At 37.6% G+C, this 25,874-nt stretch overlaps 1 protein-coding gene across 7 annotated transcripts in view; it reads left to right on the top strand.

Moving 5' to 3' along the window:
• Nucleotides 1–25,874, top strand: part of TIAM2 (TIAM Rac1 associated GEF 2) — a 238,716-nt gene that overhangs the window by 133,201 nt on the left and 79,641 nt on the right. For 4 of the 7 annotated variants that reach the window (XM_058168960.1, XM_058168985.1, XM_058168944.1 and 1 more), the window contains exons 2-5: nt 13,254–13,364; nt 14,476–15,668; nt 23,055–23,490; nt 24,415–24,587. In XM_058168960.1, coding sequence (XP_058024943.1) covers nt 14,481–15,668; nt 23,055–23,490; nt 24,415–24,587 — 1,797 coding nt within the window. In that variant the 5' untranslated portion in view covers nt 13,254–13,364; nt 14,476–14,480. Of the gene's footprint in view, nt 1–4,141; nt 4,278–11,692; nt 11,802–13,253; nt 13,365–14,475; nt 15,669–23,054; nt 23,491–24,414; nt 24,588–25,874 lie in introns of those variants that run through there. The other 3 variants (XM_058168953.1, XM_058168967.1, XM_058168994.1) reach the window with 3 other exon arrangements.

The raw sequence follows: 25,874 nt of genomic DNA, 5'->3' as shown, positions 1-25,874 counted from the left end.
GGGAAGGTTGGTTTAAACAACTGTAGAAAGCCTGAAGACATTTCTGAGGAAACAAATATTTTTTACTTGGTGTTTATTTATTTATTTTCTTGCCACTGTACCATGTTTGTGTATTCTTCAAATCAATTGACAATAAAGGAATTCTCACTTCTGCTGGGAAAGGTGGAAGGAAGATCTAAAAGACCAGGCTGACCATCCTGGAAGAAATGTTGTATATGTTTTTTCTAAGAATTAACGTTTGTATAGTGGAACATAGAATTTTTCTGGGGTGATTTTATAGTTTACTTTTTAAAAAGTTATATTTTGTATGCATTTGATTAAAGCTAGATACCTAGATGCCTATGTAAGGGGTTCTTCTATTGTGGTTTGCTTCTTTCCTCCTCTCTTTTTTTTTGGGGGGGGGGAGGAGATAAAAGAAGTTTCTCACCTATTTAGCTCACATGATTAAAAGGGACCACATGGTGATCTTCTCCCTTAATTAGCATGATGTGTTGCAAAGGAGTAAAAGAACAGCAGTGTGCCACAGTTCTCATTCTTCTTTCCTCCCAACAGGTCTTTTGAGATTTGCTAAACAAGTCAGGCCATTAAGCACTTGTCAATTCAAACAAAAGCAACTCTGGCTAGCAAAATGATTGAGAGTGATTAGATTCTTTGGCAGATGTTGAACTTGTCTGTGCCATTAATTTTGTCTTGAGCAGCTTTTCTTATGGCAGCCAAGAAATTCCAGTACATTGTTCAACTTATGCCGAGCATTCATTCAGATGGACATATTTTGGGTTTCTTTTAATTTAATTTTACTTCATTTCAATTTGTAATCAAACATATATTTCATTCTCAGAAAAGGTAAGCTGTGTGATGACAAACTTTATAAGCACAAGAGGGCCGGTTTAGCTCACGCTGGTAAAGCCTGTTATTAAGAACACAGTAGCCTGCAATTACTGCAGGTTCGAGCCCGGCCCAAGGTTGACTCAGCCTTCCATCCTTTATAAGGTAGGTAAAATGAGGACCCAGATTGTTGGGGGGGCAATAAGTTGACTTTGTAAAAAAAAAATATACAAATAGAATGAGACTATTGCCTTATACACTGTAAGCCGCCCTGAGTCTTCGGAGAAGGGCGGGGTATAAATGTAAACAAAAAAAAAAAATGTATTGTGCTTGTAAGTTTGTCATCACCCAGCTTACATTTCTTGCGTTATTTCTTTCAAGTATCTAGCACAGGCATCCTCAAACTACGTCCCGTGGGATGGATCTGGCCCACCGATGCAATCTATCTGACCTGTGCAAGTGGTGATTAAGCCCCACCCCTTCCCCCCTTCCCAGCTGTCACCCTTATCTTCCAGTCCATGGGGGTCTGCTCAGTGTTAAGGTAAGGCTGAAGGGGGTGGGCTGACGGGTGAGGGCTGGTTGGCATAGGGACGATGCTGGCTTCACAGCCGCGTGATCCCTGGCTGCGCCTAGCAGTTGTGTTGTGGAGAGTCTGGGTGGAGATGCAGACTGGAGGAGTGGCTGAGCGCCGTCAACCTCACCTTCCAGCCTGCAGGGCTTGCAAAGCTCACCGCGGCTGCCCACAAATGACAGGGGAGGGAGACACGCTCTGTTCCCACTTGACTGGTGGGCTGGCAGGTGGGAGCGAATGGCAGGATCGGATCTTGCAAGGTGGGGGCCATCCCCCAAGCCCTCCCCCCCCCAGTTTCTTCCGGTTCCCAGCCTCCCGGTGTGCATGAAACCCAGCTGGCTGGCACACCGTAACCCGGAAGAGCAACAGGCAACGGCTCCGCGTGCCACTTCCGGCACACGTGCCATAGGTTCGTCATCATGGTCCTAGCAGACTAATATATTGCCATCAGTAAATTAATGACTTATTACATCAGTTTTCTTCTGTCTGTTAAAAGGCTTTGGAAATGTCATACATATGGTGTCAAACTGGCAGCCCTTGGGCCAGATGCGTCACGCACAGGCCATGCCCATCCTAGCTCCATGAATAGGAAATACGTCATGAAATGTCACATTACGACAACGTGATGCCACGTGTTTGACACCCATGTTTTACAGACTCTATTCTGAGCCCTACACATTGCTGGTCTACAACCTCCATCATTTCTATTAATGTAGAGCATATGTGTGTCAGCTGAAGATGGTGATAGATGGTAATGGTTCATATATAACACTTTTGGAGGCCATCAGTTTGGGGAATATGTCTGAATTGTGAGGAAAAAAATCTAGTAAAAGAAATTTGTCAGCTCTAGAGTCTTAGCTATATATGCATGAGTACATAAGGGAGAAGAAATCGGAATCATAATTAACATATTATGTAAATACCATAGAAATCAGAATTTTGTATCAGAAATACTGAAGACATAGTTTCTTCCCTTAAACTTTGAGCAAGGATAAGGTATTGAACTAGGAGGATGTTTGGTCTGGTGCCTGGTAGGAAAAAAAGCTGTTTTGTTTTTGTTTTTATTGATTCTGTAAAGTAATCATTAAATGAGATAGATAGCCATATACTGTAAATTCTGTAAGTAAAATAAATACATTCAGGATTATACCTAGAGAAAAATCTAGGGAAAATTTACCCGAGTAACATATAGTGCTGAACCTTTGCGTGGCTTGTTTACATTTTGCTTAGTATAATCTGTGGGATAGTGTGATTAGTATAAGTTGTGAAATGAATTAACATAAATATGTTAACCGGGATGCTTTATATATTTTGTTTTTGATACCGTTTATTGAACAATCAGGGACGCGATGGCTCAGTGGCTAAGACGCTGAACTTGTCGATCAAAAGGTTGGCAGTCCAGCGGTTTGAATCCCTACTGCCGCGTAACGAGGTGAGCTCCCATTACTTGTCCCAGCTTCTGCCAACCTAGCAGTAAATTTTTCTATTTTTCTATTTTTCTACTTGCATGTAAAAATGCAAGTAGAAAAATAGGGACCACCTTTGGTGGGAAGGTAACAGTGTTCCGTGCGCCTTTGGCATTTAGTCATGCCGGCCATATGACCACAGAGACGTTTTCAGACAGCGCTGGCTCTTCGGCTTTGAAACGAAGATGAGCACCGCCCCCTAGAGTCGGGAACAACTAGCACGTATGTGCAAGGGGAACCTTTACCTATTGAACAATCAGTGGAATGTTAATTCATTTCACAAATTATACTAATCACTAATTTAACAGTTTGAAGAAAGGTGTTTCATTCATGTTCATGTGTATTCTGAAGCAGCTTTTTTAGATAGCCTTGTTATGATAGCTTTAGATTTCTAATTGAGCTAGTAACCTGGGTAACTCTGTTGCAAGGAATTCCTGATACTGAAATACTTTGAAAAAATTGAGGTTTAAGTACTAGCAACAGCTCTTTAATAATGTAAAATGTCTTTCCTTTTTGTGCTATGGATTCTTTCTAGGAGCAGGTGATAATTTCTGGTCTCGATTATAGTCTAAAATAATAGCCTTTACTATTAATGTTTAACATTGCTAGCAAAAGAAAAAGGCGACAGTGTGACATTTGACTGTCTAATCTTATTTAATTTGTGTTCACACATAGGGCCTAGTGCAATAATTATAGTTTGTGGGTTAGTGTTTTGTGGAACCTAGGCAATTGTAATTTATTCAGTAAACTACAGCCAAGCAATTCATACCTTAATGCAGTGTATGAACCATTAAAAGATAAAATTATTCCTTATGGTTTTTCAAGCCTTCCTGGCTAAAACATTTTACTATACTTTACAGAGTTGCTTGTTTATTTAGGTGCACTATATTAAAAGAAAGAATGTCAAGAATTAAGCATAACTAATTAATCTTTTTTTTAAAAAAAAAAAAAAAGCACCAAAGATTTACCATTCCAGCAAGCCAGTCTTTTATTCCATTGAGTCTTTTAGTAGCTTCCCTTTAGCACTTTGGTGGTAATTCAGGAATGCAGGGCCAAACAACAGCCCAGTCATACAGTATTCCCTGATGGCTCAAAGGAATTATGGCAAGCTGTCCAGGCTAATCATTTCAAGCAGCACTTGGAAAACCACTTTCTGGGTAAATTTGCATCATCCTAGTCCACCAATGGAAAGAACTGAACATGAAGAGGGTGTGTACCTTGTAGACAAAAATATATCCAGCATAGCACAGGATCTGTTTTTAGCCCATAACGGTTCAACGTTTTGGAGTCCTAGACACAATTTCCTGGCGTGCTGCAAGTAGAAAGAAGGAAACAGAAAAATCTCAGCGTATACATGTGCTTAAACAACTTTGTGACATGCTTGAAAAAATATCAAATGGAGGTACTTGCAGAAAGTAAGTTTGAACCATGGGCATTGAGGACAGATGCTTTCAGGACACAGTCTGTTCAATTAAAGAAAAATTGGGAAAGGGACTCTGTGGAATCATACTGTTTCAAACTCTTGGCTGTGAAATTTTGCTTTTTTTCCCCTGAGATGTATTCCTCTTTCAGCATGCTTATCAGCTCCTTTTCTGAACTTGCTAGTTATAGTACTTTTCTTTTTTTGGGGGGGAAAACTGCTGAATTAGCTGCTTTGCAAATTGTCTTGCCATTTGAACACTGAAAGAATTATTTTCTTATAGGGAAAGATTCCTGTGGTAGAACTTTTATCCTGCCTGTAATACTACACACACTATGACTAATGCATAAATAACTCTTTTTCTTCCTTGGAGTTTTGTCTCTTCTGCCTTGTAATTTACAATGGAAAAAACACTATGCTTCATCATTGGAAAATTTACTTTCTTCTTATTGAATTTTATTTATTTATTGGCTCAAAAATAAAGGAAGTAGCTTAATGTAACATTGAACCACATAATCTCTTAAAAACAAAACAAAGGTGTTTTGCTTCTTCAAGAGGATGAAGCTTTAAAATATTGACTAGTTTTCTAGATGGAATGTTATCTCTAAAAGCGTAAAATACATTTAATGATATAGTTCCTGTTTCAAATTGTTTTAAGGTTATATTTTCTCCTGTTGAATGTGGACTCATGGAGTGATCCATCAGTGGTGTTTTTATAGCAGAATTTATGAAAGATTTGAAGAAGCCAAGAAGTATCTTCTAGCTATGTTACATTTTGTTCCTTTGTTTCTGTTCTTAAGATAATAAAATGAAATAAAGTTTCTTTAAGAATTGATCAGTGTTTGTCAGACTTGGCAACTTTAAGATATATGGGAGTTCAGCTTCTAGAATTCTCCAGCCAATCAAATACCAATTTTGGGAGTTGAAAGCCCCCATCTTAAAGTAGTCAAATTTGAGAAATACTAGTCTACATGTATTTTTACACACACACACACACACACACACACACACACACACACACACACACAATTTTGAAGTGAACGAATTTTTAAAGTATTCCTTTTATGGGAACACTAAGAAAGACTTAGTCCCTAAGTGGCACAGTAATAGAACATCAAACCATATATTAACAATTTTTTTTTATTTACATTTATATTCCATTGAGGCAAAATGTGAAATGCTAGGAATAATCATTTGGTTTTTTCAGAAAGAGTAGTTGGGTTTGATCTTGGATGTTATGAAGTGTCGCCACAAAGACAAGGCGTCTCAGAATATTTATCTGGCCTTTCCCACAGCTTCAGAAATGGCCAAGCTGCGGTTGAATCTTTCTTCCACACTGATGATAGGAAGGCATCATCTTCTGCAATTTAGGCAGGTGGATTCCAACTGCATGGCGTTACCCATTCTATCCTATCCTTCTATCCATGCCATCATTTGAAGACTTTCTTTTGCTTTGACTAATGGAAAGGACTAGCCCTGTTACGAATTAGGAAAATGAGAGAACCTATTCCTACACATAGAAGTAAGCTATTTATAATTCAGCTAAAGAATAATGAGTCTAAAAACAACAGCCCTTGTCAGGAACAAAAGATGGACACAGGGCATGAATCTGAAGGGATTGCTTTTTTGTTGCTAAAGCTAAAATAGCTTTTCATTTTACTGCAGTAGGAGGAAGAGAATCTTTGTCCGTAGTTGAAGGCAGAGCACTAAGCCTGGGAACTGGTTTCAGTGATTTGCATATTGGGGAAGTTGTATAGTTTAAAACAAAGGGGAGATCAATATAATAAATTATGAGTGACTTATGTCACAGTAGAGGTTTTTTTTATTTGTGCAGAGAAAAGTGGGATTTTACATATTTGGAGTATATATGGTAGCATCATTAATTCTTAGAAATGCTCTACTGGGCTTAGTACTTGCTATATATTGCTTTAATTCAGAATCAAATCACGTTTCTTATAAGAAATCTGACGTTTTATCCGGCCACTATATGACTGTCTATTGACCCCACATCACATTATATGTCATAATTATGGGTTTATTTTGCTTTTTGTTGAGATTTGTGTATTTTTAACTTTTGAGCTATTGATGTTCTGCAAGCTCTAATTTGTGTTAGTATGTTAATCTAATTTTGCAATGTAACAAGTTATTTGTTTTGGGTCAGCCAGTGCAGTTGCTAAGAGCTAGTCAGGCAATTCTACACTTGCTCTCGTGGCTTGACCACAAACGAAGTGTTATGCTTTTGGTATATCATTTCCATAATCTCATCTTCAGTATACAAACTGAGTTGGTGCCAGAGAGTGACATTGGAACAGCTGATGCCATCTACATAACCACACTGTCTCGTTAGTGTGTCTCCAGAAAATAATTTCCAGACTGATTAATAGTAAAATATTTTCCCCATGCTTTTATGATAACTGAAATATAATCATTACATTATAATTTATGTTATGGTCTGTGTTAGTTGCTGTCAGCTTAAATTGAGAAATTAATTAGCGTGATTTAATTGACTTAGATAAAAATATGAATAGTACATTCTAAAGCAAATGCAGCTGTTTCTGTGGCTGAAGTGTATTGTTTACTCTTAAAACTATTGTATGATTAGTGAAACAAAATTTGGATGCTTTAAATTGTGCACATTTGGCATGGCCATCAGGCAAAATAAGTGGAGACTTCTTGCTTCCAATGATACAAGAAAGAAATTGAAAATGAAATAATGGTATAAAAATGGTAATTTGTTGAAAGAGAGAGAGAGATTATGTGTGTGTATGTGTGTGTGTTTGTCAGTATAAAGTATTCTTGACTGAAAAGTATACTAAGCTCTTTAAGAAATCAGGATAGAATCTTTATTAAAACATTTATTTGTTTTATTAAACTTCTTTCCTTCTCCATTCTTCATCCCTTTTGGGTCTATTTCTGTAGTCTATTCCTGCAATAACTGAACATTAAAACTTTTAAAAAAGATTTTGTCTTTGCACATCTGGTAGTACTTTTCATTTTGTTGTTCTCGTTTAATAAGATTGTTGTTCTCTTTTAATAAGGTTCATTCATATGATGCCAAAGTCACTAAACATTCTCCACATTTACTTACATGTTATTGATAATGGTATGAGGGTTTTTTTCCCTCTCTGAAATAATTGAGGGGGTAGGTTTTCTCTTACTCTCTTATTTTTGCTGTTAAGTATAACAGAATTTGTTAGAAAGAAAACAACAACAAAAAGAGAGAGAAGCAGATGGTTTTAGACCTGGGACTTACAAAGTATGCCTTGAAATAATAGCAGTTGTTTGGGATGGGCAGTTGGCCTGGTGAATTTAACTCTTTCATAACACTGAAACAGAGCTTCCTTTCTTTTCCTTCTCTTTGTAGTTACCTCTTCCTTTTGCTTCATTTCCATTTATTTGTTTCTCCTTTTTTCCTCCATTGGTAGTTCAGATTCTCTCTTCCTGTATTTCATCTGATCCAGTTTTGGTCCTCATTATATTTCTTCCTTGAAAAGGTACCCTTCCCCTCAGCCCATTACCATCCTGTTTTCTTTTTTCTTTTTTCTTGGTTTGATTGAGCTGGGGAGAGAATAGTTTCTGACAATTCCGGTGGGAGCTGATTTCTTATTTCTAGATAAGAGTACACTTGCCCATTGGCTGTGTCTAGGGTTCCCTCAGTAATAGCATATATTTACTTTTCCTTCTGTTCCCTTCTCTCCTGCCATGTCCACCAAGCGAATGGGCAGCAGTTTCTCCACTGAAGCCAAAGGAACATTCTCCATTGGTGTTCCAATGTACAGGTAGTCCTTGAGTTATGGTTGTAATGGAGCTTGCCCATCATGGTAATAACTCAGGATGGTTGTAAAATGGGTTGGTCATCTGATTCAATTTTATGACCTTTTTATGATAGTTGTTATGTGATGCAATACTTCGGTATGGTGCAGTTTTGCCAAAACGTAGAAGTCAAAGCCAGTTTCCAGCAAAAATGTTGTAAGACAGGGTCATATGACCACGGGATGCTGCAAATGGCCATAAATGTGATCTGATTGCCAAGTGCCTGAACTGCATTCATGTGACATGGGGGGAGCATGACCATTGGAACTTCAAAATCTCAATCATAGGTACCTCCCGCCCCGTTAGGTCCATCACAACTTTGAAAGGTTGCTAAGTGACTTGTAATAATTGAAAGACTACCTATACTACCTAGACTACCTTGCCTCTCACTTTTTCTGAAGACTCTGCCCAATACTACAGTTGACAAATCACTGGCCACAAACATCATCGCTGCTATTGCTCCTTCAGGAACCAAGGGTCCAGGGCATCAAAAGGACAAAAAGCTGGATGCTCTAGAATTCAATATCTTTACCAGCTGTTGCACAGGTTTTTTTGTCTAATAAAATCTAGTAGATAGGGCAATATTCTGAAAGAATGTTACTCTTAAGAATCATAAGAGCATCCCATCTTCTTTGGAAAAGTGTTCTACCTGAAGTCAGGTCAGTACTTACCCTACCAGCATTTAGGAATTCCACTGATTTTCTGGCTTTAAATCAGTAGTGATTCTTAGCAACCACATGGATAAATTTTCTCATGATGAGCTATCCCTAACTTGGTCTTTCAGAGGTATATCTATTGCACTGAACTGAGTCCATGCACCTTGCTGCTGTTCTCTTCTCTTAGCTTCCTCCTTTCCCATCAGTAGAGCCTTCTCCAGAGAGCCAGATCTTCACATAATGTTATAGAGCCATAATGGCAAACCTATGGCATGTGTGGCACACAGAGGTGGCACGCAGAGCCCTCTCTGTGGGCACTTATGCTGTCGCCAACTACTCTTCTGGTTTCTGGCGCACCAGCCAGCTGGTCTTTGCGGGTGCCAGGGCGCTGGAAAACAGCCCAAAAAATGCCTCCAAACCAGGCCTTTTTCCAGGCCCTTTTTGGGCTGTTTTCAGATCGTTTTTCAGGCTGTTTTCCAGGCCAAAAATGGCCTAAAAAACGGCCTGAAAGCGGCCCGAAAAATGGCCTGAAAATGGCCAACAGTGGCATAGAAATAGGCATGTGTGCGCTGGCCAGGTGGGTTTTTTTTTTTTGTAATTTGTTTTTTTAAAAAACAAACATACATAAAACCATCTTCAATCCAAATAGATTGCGTCGGTGGATTGATCACCAATCTTTTGTACAACTCGCCATATTTATTCCAATTAATTTATCTAATCTTGTATTTTATCAGTCTAACATGTATCTCAGCACTATAATCAATTGATCTTTTAATTAACTGCGACATTTCATTCTCTCTCTTCAAAACAGCTTTCCTAAATTAATATTATACTTCTTCAATTCCATTCCCTAAACTCAATTATATAATTTAACATTTTCCTTTCTTCAACCTTTCTTAAATCTCTTTAACATATTTTCCCTTCTAACCATTGATAAAAGAGATCCCATATCTTGTACAATTGTTTCTCTTCTTGTTCTCTAATTTCTAATGTCAATTTACTCATTTCTGCACACGCCATCATTTTCCTAATAATTTCATCTTGCAATAGTAATTTTTCATTTTTCCAATTTTTAGCAAACACAATCCTAGCTGCTGACAAAACATTTACAATCAAATATCTCAATTCTCTATTGTATGTTTCATATATAATTCCCAGTAGAAAAACTTCTAGCTTGAAATCAGTGTGTTTCTTTATCATCTTTTCCAACCATGTGTGGATTTAAGACCAATATCTTTTAGCTTCTACACATGTCCACCGCATATGGTAGTATGAACCAGGTATCTGATGACACTTCCAACATTTTTCAGATTTATTCTTAAACATTCTGGTTAGGTGGTTTTTTGAGTTTCCGGTGTTCCGTCATGCGCAAAGACCAGCTGGCTGGCACACATGCTGGAAACCAAAGACCAGCTGACAGGCACATGCATGCGCACCAGTGTTGGGTTTCCGGCACTCTGGCGTGCGCATATGCACACACATTCCGGTTTGGGCACTTGGTGCCAAAAAGGTTCGCCATCACTGCTTTAGAGTAGGATAATTTGAACCTGGTCTCTCGTGCCTTGAGTGAGAACTCTGGGTTGATTTGTCTGATGATCCATTTGTTAGCTTTCATGGTGGTCCACGGTATTCTCGAAAGTCTTCTGCAACACCAGAGTCGAAAAGCATCAATATTTTCCTCTTCCACTTCTTCAAAGCCCAACATTCTCTTCTATAGAGTAGGGGTTTTTTTTGCCTTCTTCCTAGAACTGAGCGTAATTGACTGAAGGTCAATCATCTGGCTTCATGTCTAAAGAAAGACTAGAACTTACAATTTCCCAGTTTCTAGCTTGCTTTCTTAGCCACTAAACTGTCTCTTGTCATCAGCATAGCATAGTTATTGATATTTATTCCTCCAGTTTCTAAATTAGCTAACTATTTTGAAAAAACCTTTGGATATTGTTAGAATGGTGAGTTTCCCATCCTGCAATTGATTGCTTATTATTGAGATAATTATTCCTTGGTGTAATGATGAATTTAAAGATGGTTTTTAATATTATCGTTTTGGTTTATATTATAATATACTGCATTGTTTTAATTTTCCTTAATTCTTTTATTAAGTAGCAAAATGAATTTCTTGTAAGAATTAGGTACACTGAGACTGCGCAATTAACTTTATCTTGAAATAATATCTGATCACAGAAGAACTATGATGAATGTTAATCATAGTTTGATTTAAGGAGATCAGCTTCAAACATAATTTATGAAGCTGTCATCTCGGCTAAAAGAAAATGGTTAATCTTAAAATTATTCACTAAACTGTGGCTAATTTTCAGCCCCACTGGAAAAAATATCTGAATAACAAAATGATAATAATAAATAAAATATAGGCAAATGGATAATTCCTATCTCTTCCTTAGGGAAAAGGAGGGGGAAGTATGTGGGTTAAATGACTTGGGGCAGGCCAAAGAAGGTTTTTATGGAAAAAAAAACTTTCTGAAATCCCAACAGTCCTGATTAGTGAACTAAATAGATTAATTAATAGATTGCCTTACACACTGTAAGCTGCCCTGAGTCTTCGGAGAAGGGCGGGATATAAATGTAAATTAAAAAAAAATAAAAATTATCTATCTCAGTCCAAGACAGCTTCCTGAATTCTATTTGGATGCTTCTTATTCAAGCACATGCAACCTCATTATAAACTTAATCTGTTTCCTGTGAAGAATGCTGGAGATCTCTTCAAAGTTGGCATGCTGTAAATTTGCTTAGAAAGTTGCCTTTTATGATCAGAAAAGAGTTGCTCAATGACTGCACTTTTCACACACACACACACACACACACACACACACACACACACACAGACAGTGGTTGTCATCTTAACTGTTCATTGTGCCTTGTGTCAGCTCACTTTGCATACCTGCCTTTGATAGATGTATTCATTAATTTTCTTCTTTGTAGGAGGGCACAATGGAATTTGTATCACTGGCTCAAGTCTGAAAAATTGATGCTACTTTGTCGAACTTTCTAACAGCAGCTTGCTTGCTGCCTGTTCTGTTAAAAAGGATTACACAGTGAGTGCACAGCCATAGTGGGGACCAGATGGCCTTTCACTGATTCTTTAGACAAATTGAGTTTCAAGTCCTCTTATGAATACAAATAGATTTCTGAAAGCAGCTTTGTGAATGTGCTTCATGCTTCTGATACCCAGACTCTGAATATAAATGCCCTGATTGAGGATTATGCTCTGTTGCATTGTTCGCTAGTACTCTAGAGATTTACATTTACTCACTACCAGACGTGTGAGTTTTCCCCCTTCAAATCCTTTATATTGTTTTTCCTCTACCTTGTGCATGTTATCCTAAAGTGTATTTTATATCAGTGATACTTCCAATGGAGCAATTAGTACTTACAAGAAAAATAAAGGCATAATTCTTGTGAAATAAAGCAACAGATTGTTATAAAGTATATTTTGTAGTAAAAATGTCCTTGAATAGATATTGACATGCTTTAATATAAAAATCATTGTCGTTTGTGAAGCGCCTTCCTGCTAGGTATGTCTTTTTGTCAGTTTTTAAAGACAAGTTTGTAGTCAACTTGAACTTAGCTAATCTGTAGGGTAACTGAAACAAAGATTTGAATGATTAATAGAGAGATTTTTTTATAGCTTAAAAATGAGACTGTGCTTCATTTAAATGTTTTGAGAGCATTCAGTCCTTATTCAGTTGTACAGCAGGTACAAGGTAAATATTTTACAGCACTTCAAATTTCATAAAAGTTGGTCAACTGATAGAGAAATCTTCCCAAAAAACCTTAAACTTCTATCTTTTTGAAATCTAATCCTCCTGCAAGGGTATGTGAAATGGATTTCTTCTTTCTATTACAAGTTGCACCTTTTTGTAGGCTGTCTCTTGACGGATTTGATTGATCAGCTTACCAGTAAGGCTCCTTTCTTTTGAAGCATGCAGTGCCTAATACAGTCTGAACTGTTGCTTTCCTGGCAAATCAAGTTCAAGTTCATACAAATAGAGAAGTGGCTAACTGGTGGCATGAGTGAATTACCCTATGCTCTTTCACCTCTGGGTCACAGCTGCAACTTAGACTCATTAATCAACAATGACTTCAAAAATCCATGGGGATTATCCAAGTTGTAACAAGGGAGCTAGTTATATAACATCATTTAATATCAATTAAACCCTGGAGCAAGTTTGAATTATTGCTGTTTTGCCTTCAGTGATGTGAGGCTGGTTGAGACTCTGGGCATTTATTTATCTTGTTTTTAGTTTTTTCAACTTTTTTAAACATTTATTTAGGTTTTGTAATGTGCCCAATGGTACTACAATGGGTGGCCATGCCAAATTTAAATGAAAATTTAAATTCAAATGAATCAATAAAATATCTGTAGAGCATACAGTAAATATTAACTCCATGTTCTTAACAATTAGCTTTGTGTTAGATGGATATTCATATTAAAATATGAATTTATTTTCATTTATGTGACTAGGACTTTTCTTATTTATTTACAGGCAATCATATGGAATCTCATTTCGTGGCTGAAAAACATGAAGACCTTTTATCAAAATAATGACAAATATGAAAACTGCTAATTCCATCCACATTTGAGTGGTTTCTTTCAGGTATGTGTGAAATATACATTTTTACTTGAAAATGAGAAACACAAGCCATACCTTTACATGAAGTCTGAACAGAGCCCTAGAACTACATTTTTGTTACTAAAGTTTCTTACTCGTGCTAGATATGCTTTTAAATTGTGGTGAAACTGGTAGAGTTTATTAACAAATAAAAACATATTCATGTACTAGACCTTTTTATGCCATTGAATTCTAGATAAAAGCTTTTAGAATGAGAGAAAAAAATGAGTTAGTGACTGAGTCCTTTTGAGTTGATTTTAACTCAAACTTTAACTTTAGTCAAGGTGAACAAAAATAAAGGTCCATAAGATTTTTAGTAGATATCCCACAGTCTAACAAGGAGAGCCAGATATGCACTTAAAATTATGAGGGTGAGGATACCTCCCTAGGGTTTAGTCAACTTGGACATTTTCTTGCAGTATTGATCAAAGCCACTATTTCCACAAATATTTTTCATTTCAGCATTTTAACTTGAGAAGGAAGGACCCAGTGATGGGTTTCACATTTTGTTACCACTGGTTTGCCACGCTGGCGCACACTCGCTTTGCGTGTGTGGTCACCTTCCGCGCATGCGCCCAGACTTCTGTGTATGCTCTTTGCTCACGCGCGCCTTCCGTACATCCACCCTGTGCCTAAATAGGATGGCATAGAGCTGGGGGGGGCGGCCCTCCACCCGCGATCTCCACTACCGGTTCTCCTGAACCGGTACAAACCGGCTGAATACGACCTCTGGAAGGACCCCTTTTATTACTATTGCTTGTTCATTCTGAAAAATTAACCAGGGGTTTATACGATTAATCCCACATCAACTATTGCTTGACATAGTGTAAGCCGCCCTGAGTCTTCGGAGAAGAGCGGGATATAAATGCAAATAAAAAAAAACCTTTATCCTATTTTTAAAGTATTATTCCAGTGTATTTAATTATTTCTGTCTCAATTAAACATAGTGAACATGTAGTATCAGCTAGAAGCAATTCAAGGAAGTGGTCTTTCATTGTTTATAGATCTTCTTAGGCGTTCACAAGTAAGGATTAAGTTTTTCTTGGGCATGACTTTTTATTTTTAATAACCAAAACTATTTATATTTCCTTTTTAGTAAAAATGGGAAATTCAGACAGCCAATACAGTCTTCAGGGAACCAAAAATCACACTGTATCTACACCTGCTACCAAGCAGAAACCCTGCTCTCTGAAAATCCGTGGCATCCATTCTAAAGATGAAAAATCCTGCTCCACACGTGGGTGGAGTTACAATTCCAGTAACGCAAACTATAAATCCCGATCATTTGCCAGAAGCTGTCTTTCTCATTTTAAGAGTAATCAGCCATATTCCTCAAGACTCAGTGATACAGTAGTGAAAATATCTAAGACTAATAGCCATGCAAAGCCTAGAACTCCCACATCAGAGAACTATAGTCAGGGGACTAATAATGCATTTCTGCCTGAGAATGGTTTTCACTACATTGGCTTTGAAACTACCAACAGCTATGTTCCTTCCAAGGAATATAACGGGCATTTCTTAAATTGCTATGGGGAAAAAGAAAGTTCAGCACCAGATGACAGAATGAGTCCAAAAGTTCTTATCAAGACATTAGGGAAGCTTGATGGGTGTTTGAAAGTTGAATTTCACAACATTAACAATAATGGTAGCATTTCTAGAGATGAAGCCAGTGAACCAGTCCAACTCTTAAGATACTTCCCTACTTCAGAATCTGGAAAGAATAATGTGCTTGAAGGAAAGGAATCTTCTAGTACAGATTGTGCTGAAAGCCATAGTCTGTCAGCTACTGATTCGAGACTTAGATCCAGTAAAGGGAGCTCCATTAGTTCAGAGTCATCATGGTATGATGCTCCATGGGGAAATAATGGAGGGATAAATGAACTAGATGTGTCATACATAACCAGAAGCATTCCAGAAACAAGAATCCAAGTTGATTTCTCCCAGAATGACTGCAAAAAATCATTGAACCAAAGTTCATCTCTTTCTTCCCTCCGTGATTTATATGGGGATTCAAATCTAAGAAGTTGCCAAGCCTCCAATATTGGATTTTCTGCAGATTACATCAATACACATGCTAGTTTAAGCAACCGGGTTTCATTTACCTCTGCCATAGATGTTCCTTCTAAGGTGGAGCACAGAGGATCTCCACAATACTCTTCCTTCACTCTGCCTTGTAGGAAATCTAGAAATCTTAATGAGGATGCAGCTAAGAAGGAAACTTTAAAAAGCCGAATGCGTCGGATTAGTGACTGGACAGGAAGCCTGTCAAGGAAGAAGAGGAAGCTACAGGTACGTCGAATTTCAAGCTTAAAAAGTTACCTGAAGTATGAATTTTGAATTCTTCATTGTAGGGTATATGCTTAACTTACTGTAGATTCTTAAATTAAACTAGACAACTCATATTCCATTGGATCATTGTTTCAAAGATATTTCCTTACTTAAACTGGGAAACAGAATGACCATGGAATGACCACTGTAAACAACAACAACAACATTGGGAATGATTTCCGACTTCCTGCTGGCTTCCTTATTGAGTTTTCTTGTGGGAAGGTGGCAGGGAGCATCAGAAATCATCTTCCCTCCTCCCAGTGGTGAAATCCAGATTTTTTTACTACTGGTTCTGTGGGCATGGCTTGGTGGGCATGGCAGGGGAAGGATACGGCAAAATCCCCATTCCCTCCCCATTTCTGAGGGAAGGATATTACAAAATCCCCATTCCCACCTCACTCTGGGACCAGCCAGAGGTGGTATTTGCCGGTTCTCCAAACTACTCAAAATTTCCGCTACAGGTTCTCCAGAACCTGCTAGATTTCACCCCTGCCTCCTTTCTACTTCTTTCCTTCTCTTCTTCCTTCCTGTCATTCTGTTGTTTTCTTCCTTTCTCCCTCTCTTCCCCTCCCCAGAATTCCTACCAGCTTCTCCATTTATTTATTTAATTGTGTTCCACCTTTATTATTTTTTTACAAATAACTCGAAGTGGCAAGATCACCCAGCTGGCTCTCATGGCTACTTGAAGTAATGATATCCTGCTTTCTAGCCTGGTGCCTCAATCACTAGACCAAACTGGCTCTCATTTACTTTGCTTGTGGGAAGGTTGCAGGAAGTTGTAGGTCCAAAACCAGCAGGCAGGTAAGTGGGAGATTTCTTGCCCCTGAAAATGAGTGTATGTGCACTCAGCAAATATTTTTTTAAAAATGATTTTTCATCTGCTTTTTATATACAGTAAATGACTTTTCTGATGTAGCTATAGAATGTTAAATGTTTATATGCTTAGCGAATTAAGTAATTTTCACTTACTAAATATTTTGTCAATAAAAATATGTTATTTTAAGCTTTTCTATAATGATGTCAGGCAGGCGCGCTCTGTTCCTGCTCTCTTGACACCTCAGTTTAAAGCTATCTGTTCAGGGAAATTTTCACAATGGGAGTTAGGAATAATAATTGTGTTATACTATCATTTGCTTTTAAACTGCAAGGAGTTCTGTATAAACTGACACAAGATCCAGGAAATGAAGTTTGCCAGTTTAAAATTAAAATCACATGTAAAAATTAAAATCACATGTAAAGTATTCAATTCCAAATACCGTATATACTCGAGTATAAGCCGAGTTTTTCAGCACGTTTTTTGTGCTGAAAAACGTCCCCTCGGCTTATACTCGGGTCTATACGGCTTATACTCGAGTTTTTTTTTTTTTTTAAGCCCCTCGGCTTATACTCGAGTATATACGGCTTATACTCGAGTTTTTTTCTTTTCTTTTTTTCACATTTTACCGGACGGCGCGGGGAAGCCCTGCCGGTGCAGTGAGAGGGCGGGGCGGGGGAGCCGCCAGCCTTCTCAGCTGAGGGAGGGAGGGTTTCCCCAACCGGTAGGTGCCTCATTTCCCACCCTCGGCTTATACTCGAGTCCCCAGTTTACCCCAGTTTTTAGGGTAAAATTGGGGACCTCGGCTTATACTCGGATCGGCTTATATTCGAGTATATACGGTAGTTAATGTTCTAGCCATATATGTGTGTGTGTGTAAAAAAAAGAAAGATAATCACTGTTAGTGTAAATGGGTAACCTATAATTTTGCTCAAATGGAAAATAGTACTTGCTTAAAGCAGCAAACTCAGTGTTCTAATAGTATTTGCTAGAGAAGCATGCCTTAGAAATTCTGGGTAAAAATGTTTATATAATATTAAAACTAATGCACAGTCTTGTAGTATGACAACGTTAGGTTCCTTTCCAAGCGACAGTTCAAGAATTTCATTCTGGCAAGTGAGGCCTAGCCCTTAGCAAGCAAATACCGTAGTAGCTATGAATTGTTGGGCCATTAAAAAACCAATGGGCAGCCTATGTTTTATAGATAGACTAGCTTTAAGATTTGGTGCAGCAGTTTCAGATAGCTAAAGAAAGCATACTGCCCAACCACATTTGTGTCGGTTCTATTTCTGTTATCCTTATTATATCAACCTTCTGATGCAACTGGAATTGGCTCTGCCATTTTGTCTGCTTTTAGTTGTTTCTTCAAGGCATGCCTTTTTTATGCCCTCTGCATTATCACCCATTCCTTGGCTTTATTCCCTGTCATGCAATATATTCACATCATAATCCAGGAATTTTGAAATTGATATAATGGAGCTGAGGGAAAAGGAGGAATGGGGTGCAAAATTAAAGAATAAAGCAATTTTAAGAGATTTCTCAACTTGTGTGTTTGATTGGCTTTGTATGCAAGACAAAATGAACCCAGTATTTCCTGGGATAACTTGGCTACATGTGGCCCTTCAAGATTTGGATGTTTAAAGTAAAAAAAAATTATAAAATGCATAGATAGGAACCATATTAACTGTATGTAACTTGTTTAATTAAAATTAAATTTAAATATATGTTTCATGTTGGCTTGCTCGCTTCTTTTTCCTGGCTCGTTTTGACTGGCATGCTACTCAGAAGTTCTGTGGCTAGAAAACATTGGATACCTCTGTTGTAATGGAAGAATTGCATAAACCAAGCCCTGTTTTTTGCTTTCCCTCATGAGTGCTTTTGGTCTCCATCATAGCTAATCTTTTTTTTTATTTATTCAAAAGGTTTTACAGAAAATTTTTTCCCCCTTTCCCCCCACCTCCCCTCCCCCCTCCCTTCACACCCCCCCCCCCCGACTTCCCGGAACGAGCACAAGGTATAGTTAAAAATAAAACAAACATATGCTAAAAAATTTTCGGCCCAACTTAAATATACCCCTACAATCATCAATTCCTAACTTCCCCCGAAAACAATCAAAAATAATACATCGTAATCATTCAAAAACAGTCTGATAACTCTTAGTCTGATATCTACTTCGAATATAGTCAATCCATTTTTCCCATTCCTTTTCTTTTATTTCTTCTCTTATTTTCTCATTATTATCCATCATCTCCTTAAACTTTTCTTCAAAAACTTTCCCTTGTTCTTTAATCAAATCTTCTAAAGCTGGTTCAGAACCCCTTCTACCCCCAGTCTTAAGTGGTTTAGTAGCCATTTCAGTGTTTAAAATTCACAAAATATAAGTCTAGAAACTTCTCTTTTCCCCTTTAAGTATAGGAGAGCTCACTTCACTTCATTAGAATCCACACATAACATTTCTTAGCTTCTTAGTTACACAGGCTGTTTAGAATTCCATTCTTCACTTTCACTCCCTTTCAGGCGCCATCTTAAAGGGTCAGTTGAAACAAAGAAAAAAAAGTTTCTCTTTTTAAAAGGGTAGAAGTCAGGAAATCAAAAATACTTGCAATCCAGTAGTTGTTCACTCGTGCTCATTCCGTCTGCTTATAGAAATCCATAAAGATAAGACAATTAGCAGAGATGGACACTTTCTTCTTTTTCCTGGCTCGTTTTGACTGGCATGCTACTCAGAAGTTCTGTGGCTAGAAAACATTGGATACCTCTGTTGTAATGGAAGAATTGCATAAACCAAGCCCTGTTTTTTGCTTTCCCTCATGAGTGCTTTTGGTCTCCATCATAGCTAATCTTTTTTTTTATTTATTCAAAAGGTTTTACAGAAAATTTTTCCCCTTTCCCCACCTCCCTCCCCTCCCTTCACAACCCCCGACTTCCCGGAACGAGCACAAGGTATAGTTAAAAATAAAACAAACATATGCTAAAAAATTTTCGGCCCAACTTAAATATACCCCTACAATCATCAATTCCTAACTTCCCCCGAAAACAATCAAAAATAATACATTGTAATCATTCAAAAACAGTCTGATAACTCTTAGTCTGATATCTATCAATATAGTCAATCCATTTTTCCCATTCCTTTTCTTTTATTTCTTCTCTTATTTTCTCATTATTATCCATCATCTCCTTAGACTTTTCTTCAAAAACTTTCCCTTGTTCTTTAATCAAATCTTCTAAAGCTGGTTCAGAACCCCTTCTACCCCCAGTCTTAAGTAGTTTAGTAGCCATTTCAGTTTTAAAATTCACAAAATATAAGTCTAGAAACTTCTTTTCCCTTTAAGTATAGGAGAGCTCACTTCACTTCATTAGAATCCACACATAACATTTCTTAGCTTCTTAGTTACACAGGCTGTTTAGAATTCCATTCTTCACTTTCACTCCCTTTCAGGCGCCATCTTAAAGGGTCAGTTGAAACAAAGAAAAAAAAGTTTCTCTTTTTAAAAGGGTAGAAGTCAGGAAATCAAAAATACTTGCAATCCAGTAGTTGTTCACTCGTGCTCATTCCGTCTGCTTATAGAAATCCATAAAGATAAGACAATTAGCAGAGATGGACACTTTCTTCTTTTCCTGCTTTTGCAGGCGCGCACTGAAGGTCGGAGCTTGGCAGGATTATTTATGGGACTCGACCCTCAGGGCTCTGCTTAATAAAAAACAAAGCCCCTGGGGAGGTCTACCACACCCCCGCAGCTCTCATCTTTCCCTTTCATCCAGGGAAGGAGATTAAAGCCAGCGTTTTCCTGGCTTTTACGAAGTTCAGTATGGAGCTCCTTAATTAGGAACTCAGCAAAGAAGGTGGCGCCACCGGAAGCCCTCCATCATAGCTAATCTTAAAAAACAGAAGAGTTTGTGTAGGAAGGGGCTGCAAGGAAAGAAGGAAGGGAAATAAACTTGGAAGGAGTTGTGATTATTTCACTTTGGTATTGAAATGGATGCCTGCGGGATGTATAGAGCCACAGAACTAAACTCAGGAGGGTTCAAGGCAGTATTACATAGGGTTTCAGGAAGTATTGTGCATATTTGCTCCTCCTTCATGGGTATCAAAACTCTCCAGAATCTTTAGGGAAGAGAAAGCAAGGCGGCATCAAATACAACACTAGGAGAATAAATTCCAGATCGTTATTGCATATTGCATAGAGTTCCAGTAGGAAAAATCTTAATAAAATTTTAATAGTGATGTGTGAGGTAAGGCTTACAGGTAGTTCTCAACTTATGACTGGTTAATTAGTGATCTTTGGAAATTAGGATAGACCTACCTCGAAATTATACAAAGTTCTGATAGTCGCCCCTTCCCGTCATTGTTATATGACCAAATTTCAGGTGCTTGGCAATACGGCTGCATTTACATACTTTCATATATTTTATTTTATTATTTATTTATTTATTTATTTATTTATTTATTTGTCACAACAGTATATATAAGCATAAGCATAAGCATGAAATAACTATACGAATTTGATACAATCAAAGGGAACACTAGGACAGGAACGGTAGGCACGCTGGTGCTCTTATGCACGCCCCTTACAGACCTCTTAGGAATGGGGTGAGGTCAATAGTAGATAGTTTTTGGTTGAAGCTTTGGGGATTTTGGGAAGAGACCACAGAGTCAGGTAGTGCATTCCAGGCATTAATAACTCTGTTACTGAAGTCATATTTTCTGCAATCAAGATTGGGGCGGTTCACTTTAAGTTTAAATCTATTGTGTGCTCGTGTATTGTTGCGGTTGAAGCTGAAGTAGTCTTCAACAGGAAGGACATCGTAACAGATGATTCTGTGAGTTAAAATCGGGTCGTGCCGATATATTTCTTATATATATTTCCTATATCAAAATGTTTCTATATAAAAAAAAATCCTATATCAAAATGCCAAGATACTATCTCACTGATTTTTTATAATTATGATCAAGCAAGACTTAGTCAGCTATATAAAAAAGTGGTTTGGAGCTATCTACGGCCTTGAAACTTGGGTTGCCCCAGGCTGTAGACCTCCTTACAATCGTATGTAAAACTGGCACGGAAAAGAAATCTGGGGTGTATTTTATGTTACTACTGAAACTACTGAAACTTTATTTAGTTGCTGAAGGAGAGATCCCCTGTAAATCATGTAAGGGCCGGGATAGCTCAGGCAGTAGAGAAGCCTGTTATTAGAACACAGAGCCTGCAATTACTGCAGGTTCGAGCCCGGCCCAAGGTTGACTCAGCCTTCCATCCTTTATAAGGTAGGTAAAATGAGGACCCAGATTGTTGGGGGGGCAATAAGTTGACTTTGTAAAAAATATACAAATAGAATGAGACTATTGCCTTATACACTGTAAGCCGCCCTGAGTCTTCGGAGAAGGGTGGGGTATAAATGTAAACAAACAAAAAAATGTACTCTTGTGTACTCCACAGAAAGAATAAGTTATGAGTGGAATAATATTAATTAGAAATAGTACCACTTTACACTGCACTGGTGAGATCACAATTAGAATACTGCATCCAGCTTTGATCACTATGGTACAAAAAAGAGATTGAGATCCTGGAAAGTGTGCAGAGAAGAGCAAAAAAAGATGATAAAAGGTCAGGAGGTTAAATTGCATGGCAGAAGGCAGATGGTTGAGGGAGCTCGGTATGCCTATCAAAGAGAAGGATTGGGGGGAGCATGATAGTTGTCTTCATGGGGGGCTGTCACAAAGAAGAACGGACTGACTTATTCTCTAGAGCAGCAGAGGGCAGGACTAGAAGTAAAGGACGGAGATCCAACTTAAAAGTAAGAAGAAATTTTTTGACAGTGAGAGCTGAGGTTGTAGATCAGGGGTGTCCAAACTTGGTCCCTTTAAGACTTTTGGACTTCAACTCCCAGAGTTCCTCAGCCAGCTTTGCTGGCTGAGGGACTCTGGGAGTTGAAGTCCAAAAGTCTTAAAGGGACCAAGTTTGGACACCCCTGTTGTAGATACTCCCATCACTGGATGTTTTCAAGAATAGACTGGACAACTGGGCTAGAATAAGATTCCTGCCTTGAATGGGGGGTTAGACTAGAAGATCTTAGAGATCCTTTCCACCTGTATGATTCTAGATGGCTGGGATACAATAATATTGGCATGTTCTTAAGTTGGTCCAAGAATTGTGATTACATTAGCAATATCCTAACTTAAAATAAATCCAAAATAAATTCTGGCTATTTCTCAGTGCAAAGAGACGTAAATAAACATCTAATCCATAGGATGATTTTTCATTCTGCTTTTGACAGCAGATGTCATAGTGTCGATGGCTGTATTAAGAGATCACCTATAAGCTATTTGAATTGGTGAGCTCTGATATTCCTGGTATAAGCACATCCTTCTAATGTATTAACTTTACTGCACTGCTTTATCTGCATAAAGCACTATAATTCCAACAAATTGGAGTTTTGTGAATGAGCTTTTTAGCAAGCAGATACGTATGCACACACGTGAAGCAAAGCATTGCTGTGTGCCAGTTAATTGTGCCACTTTTCTTCTTTTACAGGAGCCAAGGTGCAAAGATTCAAATGAGTATTTTGATACTGGATATGAAAGCCTCTCTACAGACCTTTTTGCTCCTTCCCATTTCTCTGGTTCTCTGTGGTCCCCGAGCTCTGGCCAGATTTTGCCCCAAAGAAGTGAATCAGCTAATGCAATCAGCAGTGACATCCTAAGGCAAAATATTTATGAAAATTTCATGCGAGAGCTTGACCTGAGCAGAACCAACGTTGAGAACACAGACTCTTCTATGGAAACAGAGGACTCGAGCAGTGAGTCACTCAGCTCCTTGGAGCACTTAGACCTGCTGTATGAGAAGGAACAAGGAGTCATTCGTAAAGCTGGGTGGCTTTTCTTCAGACCTCTTGTGACCCTACAGAAAGAGAAGAAACTTGAGCTAATAACCCGGAAGAAATGGAAACAGTATTGGGTAACATTAAAAGGTCAGCCACAGCTTGTGATATTTACTGTTTTGCAATTCATTTCTAATACATTTCAGCCTCTGTTACAAATATCCTTTGATAACGTTAACAGGCTTTCCCCCATACTCATTCAACTAATTGAAGTACAAATACTCTTGTGATAGCAAAAGTGGCTGAATTATTTCCAACCACATTAAAGGGGTTTTCCACATAAGGACAAGCTTCTGTCTTTTCACAATTGATCTCTTTTGTAGCTGAGCTGATTGATTTCCTCCTCAGCTGTGAAGCAAGAGGGAGGGAAAAAAAATCAGTTTTGGAGTATTGTGCAAGACAGAATTTTTCATCCTGAGTTGTCCCCACTTGTCACCCTTGTAAATGTCAAGCAGCTATGGGGTCTTGCCACTGTTTTGCTATACTTTTTAATTGGGATAACTTTTTTCCCCTTGCTACAAAAACAAAGGCAGTGAGGCAGAAGCAAGGATGAGACCAAATCGATCATTCATGAACTGGATGCCAATTTTTATGCCTTCATCATTGGTCACTTAGAGGGAGTATTGATTGATTCATGAGCCCTAAGCACTGTCAAGAGTGTAATGATGAAGATACCCCTTACGTGCCATGAAAATGTTTCTAAGGAGTTGAGGTGTACTGCCAGATCTGAGATCTATATATATATATTCTGCATCTCTTAAGTATGAGATGTAGAGGCTAAATAGTCAGCCAGGCCTATTGACAATTGTTGAAATGAAAGAAATAGTAACTGTATTTTTCTGACTCTATTTAATTTTATAGTGCAAGAATAGAATCAAGCCAATTGATTGCTTCCGTGTTTCTTTTTTTATTGGAAAGTTATTCTACATTAAGTTTTGTATTAAATGATAAAAAATTAAATCTGTATTTCAGATGATGTTGGTATAATTCAGCACTTCTTTTTATTTTATGAAGGATGCACTCTACTGTTTTATGAGACTTATGGGAAGAATTCCATGGAGCAAAATAATTCACCGAAATATGCTCTGTTTGGAGAAGACTGTATAGTGCAGTCTTGCCCTGAACACCCAAAGAAAGAGAATGTCTTCTGCCTCAGCAACTCTTTTGGAGATGTCTACTTATTCCAGGTATTCTTCTACTATATAATATCTTTGTTCATTATCGAAGTATTAAGGTCCACAATACTAAATTTATGTACTATTTATCTGCCTATCTATCTGTCCATTAGATTTGTCCCACTACCAATTGGTTGACTCCTGATGGGTTACAGTCAGTAATTTGTAATAAGATATTTATTGTATAATCATTCAAAATTATGCAATCAAAAATTAAAATCACAGGGTAGGATCAAAAGATAAAGCTCTGACAAGAGCAAGCCAGAGGAAATAGATATTTAACACCAAATAGGCCTGGCTAATGAACTGGTAGCTTTCCATTCAAATTTCTGGTCCATTCTTTTCTAACCTAAGCAGCTATTAAATTTGTGGATTTTTTGCTCTAATCATACAAATCACTCGGCAGTCTGGGAAATCCTGGGAGTTGGTTACATAAGAATTAAGAGAAAGACGTTGGTTGATAAAGCTATTATTGAAGAATTCTTATCTGATCTAATGCTATGAAATTGAACCTAATTCATTAATTGTGCATAATTATGTTTATAAAGAACAACTTACTTTTGGTTGATTTCTTTTCGAGAATATATATGCATTATATAGGAAAGGTCGCCCTTCAATGGGTGTAAAGAAGAAATAATGTATTTTTGAAATTATGGTTCCATTCATGTTTGTTACATATACAGATTAGGTTCACAGTAGTCCTGTGCATTGATAGCTTGTTTTTGAAACTCAACAACATAAAAGAAGCCCAGTTGTGTTAATTGATAATTACCTCTATCCAACTCAATTAAATTCTAGACAGGATTCATCCCTAAAAATAAATTTATTTTTGAGATTAAATATGGAGGTAAATTAGAATATAGATATTAGACATACATTAGATGTTATAGAAATCCATTCAGAGATTTTGAAGCTGTACTTCTTTACATCCTGGTTTGATGAGCGTATTTTGAGAGAGAACATAATGATATTTTCAGAAAATTGAGAATCTGCAATGGCAGGATTTGTAACTGGCATAAAAGGTGGTGGAAAGAAACACTATAATTACAATCTTAATTTTGAATGTAGTAGAAAAGATTATTTTTACATCCTCTATAGGAAAACTATTATAATATTATAATATTTTTTAGTATATTGATCTAGTATTTTCATTTAATTTTATGTATTACCAGTCAAAAATGCATTGCCTGGAAATAAGAGTGCCACTTAAAGTCTGGATGTGCTGGATTCAGTCTGCGTTTCTTGTAATTGGCAAGACAGCATGTCTTTTGATATTGATAGATCAGTTTTGTCTGTTCC

This window comes from Ahaetulla prasina, chromosome 1 (assembly GCF_028640845.1).
Source record: "Ahaetulla prasina isolate Xishuangbanna chromosome 1, ASM2864084v1, whole genome shotgun sequence".
In the NCBI taxonomy this organism is placed as follows: Eukaryota; Metazoa; Chordata; class Lepidosauria; order Squamata; family Colubridae; genus Ahaetulla; species Ahaetulla prasina.
Note: the sequence above shows the minus strand (reverse complement) of the source record. Positions and strands in the feature narration are given on the sequence as shown.